The sequence below is a fragment of the Phalacrocorax aristotelis genome, chromosome W, assembly GCF_949628215.1.
Source record: "Phalacrocorax aristotelis chromosome W, bGulAri2.1, whole genome shotgun sequence".
NCBI classification, from domain to species: domain Eukaryota; kingdom Metazoa; phylum Chordata; class Aves; order Suliformes; family Phalacrocoracidae; genus Phalacrocorax; species Phalacrocorax aristotelis.
In genome coordinates this window covers 15792552-15800792 of record NC_134310.1, presented here as the reverse complement: position 1 = coordinate 15800792, position 8241 = coordinate 15792552, and the positions used below count along the sequence as shown (strand labels likewise).

General features: G+C 61.3%; 1 protein-coding gene across 1 annotated transcript; it reads right to left on the bottom strand.

Annotated features, from left to right (window-relative positions):
* Nucleotides 1–24: 24 nt before the first annotated feature.
* LOC142049876 (atos homolog protein B-like) lies at nt 25–7492 on the bottom strand. Its single transcript, XM_075078037.1, has 7 exons — nt 6291–7492; nt 4616–4674; nt 4207–4303; nt 3557–3715; nt 3083–3151; nt 2404–2609; nt 25–2059 (listed from the first exon to the last, which is right to left on the bottom strand). The coding sequence occupies exons 1-7, from the start codon at nt 7365–7367 to the stop codon at nt 1906–1908; spliced, it is 1821 nt and encodes a 606-aa protein (XP_074934138.1). The 5' UTR covers nt 7368–7492; the 3' UTR covers nt 25–1905.
* Between the last annotated feature and the right edge of the window lie 749 nt (nt 7493–8241).

The following is an 8241-nucleotide window of genomic DNA, read 5'->3' as shown; positions in this document are numbered from 1 at the left end:
CTTGTGGTTCCGCTGCCCCCGGGAGCGGCGAGACGCGGGAGTCGGGCTCGGTTTCCAAACAGGCGTTTATTAATTTAAAAACAAACACGAAAAGTACCGGTATAGCCTCGCCAGGCAGCTGCCAGCCTCCCCGTCCCGGCTGAGCCACGGCGACCGGGGCCTGGGGCCGTGGGGCGAGGGGAAACCCCAGTGTTCTGGGGGGAGTGGGACCCCGGGCCCCGGTGCTGTGGGATGGGGGGGGACGCGGGGGGATACGACTCCGGGACCCTGGTGTCATGGGGCAAGAGGTGCCCCAGGACCCGGTGTCGTGGGGGGAGCAGGCCCCCACTGTGTGTGTATGGGGGGGGGGGGAAATGAGTGGGACCCCGGTCCCCCCAGCCTAGCAGGGCCAGAGCCTCTCGGCCTTCCCATGGCAGGGGAGAGTAGGGCCTCACCCCCACAAGTGTGGTAGAGGCCTGTCCCGTCCAATCCCCACACCCCAGCTCTGCCAGATGGAGCTCTGGGGAGAGGGGAGAGCTCTGTGAACACGGGGTGGGCTTTGTTTAAAATGACGGCTGTCCCAGGGAGCCCCCGGTCCCAGGGTCATGCCCACACCAGCGATGGTGCAGCCTGTCAGTCCTCCCTGCATGAGCCTAGCTGAGACCCCAGGTCATGGGGATTACACAGATGGGGTACATGCAAGCTCATTTTTCCTATGTCCCCTGCCCCTCTCACCTCTCTGACCCACCCGGGGCTCCTGAGGCTGCAGCAGGGATGGGCACTGCTCCAGATCACCCCCAAACACCCTCCTGAAGGTCCAGCCTGACTTCCATTTGATGCCCTCTGCTGCCTCCCCTCTTCTCAGGAACTAAGCCAGGGCTCCTGCCCATCCTCCAGCCCCTGATCATGCTGCCAGCAGACCCCTGCCCAAAGCCGTCTCCTGGATGGAATTCACCCCACACGTGCACAGATGGTGCAAGGCTCTGATTTTTTGGGAATCTCCACCTTCTCTCAGATCCACAGCACACATGGGCTCCGGAGGCTCCTGCCTGGAGGGCTGTCCCTGTGCTCCTGCAGAGAACCCCAGGTCCCCATCCATGGGACAGCCATGTCTCTTAGCCCCAGGAGCCATGGCAACAGCCACTTCCCTGCCAGCCACAGATTTCTTGGGGTCTGGCTTGCCCTAAAGGGGTGGGAGGGCAAGTCCAGGCCTCCTCAAACTGCCTGAAGTGGGGCTGGCCCCACAGAGCTGGTGCCCAGCAAGTCTTGGCCTCCCCTGGGGCTTTTAACACAGCCCCGGCACGGGAGCTGCACCCTGGCCGAGAGGTGGGTCACCGTCTCCTTCCATAGCCCAAGGTGTCCCCATCCTCAGTCACCCTCATAGCCCCTACAGCCCTGACACAACCCAGGCAGCCCTGCACTGCTGAGCGCAGCCTCCCTGCTGCCAGGGGCCTCATCCAGCACCAAGAGGGTGGGGGGAAGAACAGCACAGCACCTCTGATCCTCCGCACAAGCCTCCTCTGCACTCTCAGTGACAATAAATACTAATAAATGCAAATTCTTCAACACGTTCTGCTCCCAACCCCGGGATCAGTGTGGGCAGCCTCACCCAGAGCCCCCAGCCCAACTGTTCACTCCCCCCCAGCTCCAGCCACATCTCCAAGCTGGGAGCAGCACTGGCAGAAGGCTTGGGCATGTCCCTGGAACACTGGGGCTGCTCCCCAGCCCCTGCCCCTCCTGGTGAAGCCCCCTCAGTGATCTCAGCCCTGCCGCAGGGCACAGGCACGGCATCTGTGCTGCTCAGGGGGACGGGGGCACACAGGGAGGGCAATACATCAAGGTGGTGCTTGCTCGCTGGCCCTTTACTCATCTCTCCCCAAGGTGCTGGGCTAGAGGCTCCCCGGTGGCCTTGGGGGATGGAGAAGGTCAGGTTCGGGGCGAGTAGCAGGGGTTCCTCGGCATCTCCGTAAAGGATTTCAGTTCATAGGGGATCCCCGAGTCGACCTCAATCGACTTGCGGGAGAAAAGCAGCCGGATGTCATCATGAAGGTAGATCTTCCCTGACTTGGAGGTGTGAAACCTGAGTGGAGACAAGAGCAGGGCAGAGGGACCTCAGGCTCCCAGGCAAGGGCAGGACAGCCTCAGCGGGGGGCACGACCCCCTCACCTACTTTGGCCCCTGGTCAAGGTGGCCATGCTCTGGTTGCCTTCAGAGGGACAGAGGCTTCTGGCCTCAGGCAGGGCAGCAGCTCTGACCTCCCCGAAAAAGCAGCCAGTCCCTGCTCCTCCTGAGGGCCAGGGGATCAGGCTGCTATCCTCCCACTCTGGCAGGAGGGCCTGCAGGTTTGGGGGAGGCAGGGACACATGGGAGAGGAGCCCAGGGGTGACCCTGGGGCAGGTGCCCATCCCTCCCAGCGTGCCCTACCTTAGGTGCATCAGGTAGCAGAGGACCCTGCAGGGTGGGCTGGTGCCTGGTGGGTTGCTGGGGGCCACAGTGGCCCTTTCCTCCTCCCCCCCGGGCACCAGGAAGATGCGGTGGCGTAGGAAGGTCATGTGGTTGGCCGGCATGTCCTGGAAGTCGTACGTCACCAAGAACATCTTCACCACAGTCTTGTTGGGGTTAAATAAGGTCTGGGGGTAAAGGGGTAGGGGGTGTGACTGGGAAGGGCACAGGAATGAATCCATAGGGCAGGGCTGGGGCATCTGGGGGCAGTGCCAGTGGGCCCAAGGGCCCAGAAAGCCCCACACCAGCCCCAGAGGGCTTAGCCTGAGGCCCACAGGTCGGTGCTTTCCACACACCTCCACTCCCGTGCTCCCATCCCATCCCCACTGCACATGCACGCTCTCCTGCCAAGACCCTTGTCCCTTCCCACCAACCTCTTCCTTCCCTGCATCTCCCATCACCTTGTCTCCCTGACAGCACCCTGGGGACCCTGTGCTCCCCTTCACTGTACTTTCCCAGCAGCCACGTAACCCCTCTGCACAGAGCTTTCCGGCTGCTGCCCCTGCCAAACAACGTAATGGAGTGTATCCACCTTGGGGAGCAACTGGAGCCCACCTGGCTCCCTCCCCATGGCGCTGCCAGAGGCCAGGGGACGACTCACCACTTGGATGGTTCCAGCTTTGGGGACACTGTAGCCTTTCTTTCCCAAGGCCTCCAAGTCAATCACTCCCTGGGGCAAAAGAAAACATGTGAGAGAGGGAGAAAGCCTATGGAGAGCCCAACTGGGAACTGGCATGGGGCCACAAGCCCCTCTTGCTGGGAACACCTGCCACAAGGTGGCAAGACAACGCTCGGCTCAGTCCCTCTCTAGACAGAAGGACGAACAAGCAGCAACACAGAGGTGACAGTGAAGCGGCAGCCATGAGATGGCTGGGCAGCAGCCTGCCTGTTTATACACCTGCAACGGTTCCTGCTTTTTTCCCCTCTTCACTTTGTGGGTTAAATATTGCTTCCAGCACAGCTAGCAGTCTCCTCAGGTAGGTGGTTGAGAGGGGCAGCCCCCGAGGATGCACAGTGCCTGGGTACAGCCCCCATTCACCTCCCCCACAGGCTCAGCCCTCCCTCGTCTGCCTACCAGGAAAGGCGAGGGTGCACTATGTTTGGAGATGTCGAAGTAGGTGACATCAACGGGCAGGGTGGCGTGCTGGGGGCAGTAGGAGCCACTGGCACCGATCTCTGCCGTGAACCCCTGGATCCTCCCCGACGGTGCAAAGCGCCCTTTCAGGACGGACTCCTGAGAGAGGAGGGAAGCGTTAGGGACCTTCAAACACCAGTCCTGCCCCTCACCTCTAAGCTGCAGGTGAGATCACCCCCATCTCCACTGCAATCACGTCTGCTTGCCCTCGCATGTCTCCCAGCTCTCCGGAGACTGCTTGTGAGTGTCCTTGGCTGCTCGCTCCAAGACAGACCCATCCTGAATTGGTGGACTGAAACCAGCGATCTAACACAGAGAAGCAGTGAGAGTGCCTTGGCTCAGCTGCTCAGCTCCACGGCGGCCATCTCAGCAGCGTCTGGGGTCCTAGCATGTCACCCAAAGATCTACTGGTTGAGCCATTCTGCTGGTGGATGGTGGCTGCACGAATGGCCACTGCATGCCAGGCCCTTGGGAACAATCAGCCCAGCCCCACACTGGGGCTCCCGTCGGGCTCAGCCTCTCATGCTGTCGCCAGCCCAGCCCAGAGCCCGCAGGACCCACCTCCCTCCCTGGCAGGTGGATGCTGTTACCTCAAAGTTGCCCAGCAGAGCATGGCTGATGGTGGTGGTGGCCCAAGGCGCTGTGGAGGACCTGGTACCCCTCCGGAGGCTGCTCCAGAGATGTCGCCTTTGAGAGAGGAGGGAAGATCAGTGTCAGGCTGGAGAGCACGTAGCCCTGGGATGCCCATGTCCCTGGGGTTGCGGATCCCTCTCCAGGTCCCCCCATACCTTCCTTTGGTGGAGGTTGAACCGACTTTCCTACCTCCCGGGGCAGAAGAAACCTCCCTCCGCCCACAGCCTGGGGTCTTGTGGAGGAGAAATGCCTGGGGCAGGGAAGGGATTTGTCCCAACCCAACCCTCCCACGGGGCTGCAGGGTACTGGGGTGGCCAGGCACCCTGGGCCCCCACAGCTGGCCCTTGGGGCTGCCGAGATACTCACGATTTGAGGCGCAGCCTGCTCTTCAGCCTCCTCCTGACTGCAGTGCAATCTGCAGGGCTCTGGAGGGGGCACGAAATCAATAACTGTTAGGGAAGCAACCAGGGACTGTGCGCCCCCAGGAGGTGCCATCGTCCTTTGCCCTGCCCCACAGCCCCATGAGGGTCCCAGCAGATTGGACAGGCCGTCAGCAGCCTCCACGGGGGCAGCCGGCAGGGCAGTGCAAGGGCTGGGGTGGGGACATGGGGCTGCCAAAACTGAGACCTGGCTGCGAGGGCAGGTCTTTACCCTCCCAAAGTGGCTCTACTGGGGAATGGGGTGTTGGTACTCAGCCTGAGGGTGCAGTGCACAGCTCCCACCCTGCAAAGCAGGTCTCAGGGCCAGCCCCAGTGAGCAAGACACCCCCAGACAGAGCCATGCACCAACACCCCCTTCCACCTCACAGGGAAGAAAAGTCCCATCCCCAGGCAATTCATGCAAAGTCCTTGGTAATGTCACCAGGCAGAGGGGTGTGCTGCCTGTCCCTGCCCACAGCCAGGCTCCTACAGCTGTAGGGCAGGGGGTTAAAGCCAGGGCCACACTGCAGCTTCCTTTTAAAGACGTCTCCTTTTCAGGGGGGACACTTTCCCTTCTGGAAGCCACACAAAAGGATGATGGAGCTGGCTGGCATAACCAGGCAGGAAAACCAAGGGAAGATGCTGGAGGGCTTCACTCTGCAAGGGCAGTGCTGGGGGCAGCCAGGCTGGGGGACAGTCACCAAAAAGGGCACGTGGGCAGGGATGGAGCTGTGCCCCCATGGACAGTGCGTCCTGACTCCAAGCAGCAAGAAGCCAGGGTAGCTCTGCCGTCAGTCCCTGTGGGTCCCTGCACCATGGGATGCCCCAGGGAAGGAGAGAAGCGTGCCAGCTGTGGTGGGAGCCTGCTGCAGCTTCAGCCGGCAGGACACAATGAAGGCAAGGAGCTGGTTAGGAGGGGCTGGTAAGCAGGGAGGAATTGCAGGCAGCTCCTGAGCTACCAGGGTGGTTGTAAACCTCCGGAGTCTGCCCCATTTCTGAGAGCTTGTGGCACCCTGGGGACATGCCACGGGCATCCCAGAACTGCAGAAAAGCCAGTGGCATCTCTGCACACAGCACTGGGGCTCCCACTCCCTGGCCAGAGCATGTCTAGTCCTGCTCCCTGCCACCAAAACCCTTACCCAGCAGGCAGAGTGCCCTGATGGATATCACAGCCAGGGACCCAAGCCATCCCACCCCTCTGCCTTCTTCTCCCCCAGGCAGGCAGAGGACAGCCACTCTTCCCAAGCCTGATGGTAAGTCTGGCTTAACATGAAGCTGTCAGACACTGACTGTGGCACCATGCCGTGTGTCCAACTCTTGCTGTCACGGAGAGGTCATGTCCTGTTCGAACAAGGCTCTCCAGGCCAGAGAGCTGGTTGCAAGCAGCGGATCCAGTGACTACAAGGTGTCAAGAGCCGGTGACAACCTACAAGACAGTGTGTCCCAGGGCTGGCTGTCAGCTGCTGCCCTGCTCACACCAGGGCTGTGGCACTGGGACAGAACAGGACACTGTGCCCCAATGGACCACGTGCCCACGAGCACCATGTTTTGCCCATGAGGACAGCCCTGAGCTCTGGGTGTCCCCGGGCCATTCCCTGCCTCCCCCCACGAGTGATGCTCACCTTGGCCATGGGAAGCAGGTGGTTCCAGAAAGGTGCCCCCTTGGCATCGGTGCTGCGGCAGGCTGTGGGCACCATATGGCATGGCAGGGCCCTCTTCTTCCTCATTGGTGGGAACAGGCTCTCGTTCTCGGAGCAGGAGTCAGCCACAACCTCACCAGCGGGCAGCAGCTTCCTTTTGGCTGGGCAGCTGCTGCCACCAAGCCAGCTGCTCCCACAGGGTGTCTTCTCCAGGGAGCTCGTGTTGTTGGGCTCGGGGCTGAGCGCTGTCTGCGGAGCTGGGGGCTCCTTGCACCTGTTGGCCACCACTGGCCGCTCCTCTTCTCCACTAGTCCTGCTGCTGTGAGCCATGCTGCTCCCTGGCTTCTCTCTCTTCCCACCAGAGTCCAACTGGGGAGTTTGTGCAATATTGTGCAAATCAAGGTAAAGTAGGTTGTAGCCACTCGCCCGCTCCCTGTTATCACCATAGTCTGGGGGCTGATCCCCCGGCAGGACAGGGCAACCATCTCTCGTGTGCAAAGTACTGCAAGCAATGTGCCAGGAGGAGGAGGAGGAGACACCCCGTGACTTGTCCTCTCTGCTGGCCTTGGGGCTGTGGCAAGGGCTGCCCTCACACCGGTGCTCCACCACCTGCAGCCCGCTGTGGGAGAAGTGCTGGGCAGAGCCACACAGGGATAGCTCTTCCACCAGCAGACTGTCCTCAAAGGTATCATCATCATTCAGGGTAGCCTGCCCAGGGCCCCTGTCATACTTGCTGTCCACCCCACCACCACCCCAGTGAGTTTGTTTGGGATCTCGCCCCCCCTCCAGAGTTTGCTGCTTGGGGTAACCCCTCTTGACAGCTGGCTGGCTGCCTGCCCGCTGCTCTGTGCTCTCAGAGGAGCTGGAGAGATGGGAGAAAATAGAGACCTGGTAAACCTTCTGGCGCTTGATCTCTGTCTCGTTGTAGCCCATGAAGATGCCACGGTGGGTGCAGCGCTGTGAGGAAGGCTCCAAGGGCGCCTCTCCAATGGGCCGGGACAGGCTGGGGTCCATGCCGCGCTCTGGGGGCAGGGACATCTCCGCGTGGATGTGCCGCATGGAGCCTTACTTGCCTGAACTTCAAGTGGAGCCGGAGTCAGAACAGCCCATGCAGCAGCAGAAGAGGGACTGTAAAGTGCCACAGGTCACAGTGCGAGGACAGGGGGTGGGAGCTGGACCCCCCCTCGCTCAGGATGTCTGGGTGAGCCCTCCTCTGTGGGGCGCACTGCAGTGCAGCATCTGGAAAGAGAGAGCAGGAGGACAGAGATCAGCCTGGGATCCCCGTCCTCGTCCAGTCTTTCAGCTGCAAAGGACCTGCCAGGACACAGGCAGCTCCCCGTACAGCCCTGCTTGAACCTTCCTCTCTGGGGACAGGAAGAGGAACCAGGCTGGTGTGGCTCTCCAGGGAACCCTGTGGCATCACCCACCTGCAGGATCAGCACTTCCTTCCTGACCTGGGCATGGAGAGGAGTCTCCAGTTGGGCTGGAGGCTACTGGGAACAAGTCCGGACAAGTGGGGAGAAAGGGGCCTGCCCTCTGCCAGGGACTTGACATGCTTGTGCTGTTCTGGAGCACAGGAGTCAGGCAGGTCAGACCAGTCCCAGGGGCTCAGGCCTGTAATCACCCCTTTGGGCAACAGCAACAAGATGTCCCAGTGCTCACCAAGAAGACCTGTCCCGGCCGTATGCGCTGAATGAGGCAGGGCTGGCTCCCTACGCTGCCAGCCCCATGGCAGGGACAGGAACCTGACCTAATGTCATAGTTAGGTCTGCCAGCTTAGACCAGAGACCTCCACCACCTCAATTAGCAGCTGGGTGGTACCAGGGGCTGCAGACCCCACCATGGGCTCCTGTACCATCCACCCATATATCACCCGCTCCTGCCTGACCTGAGGGCCTGACCTCCTTGCTGCATGGGGCCTCACTTTTGATTT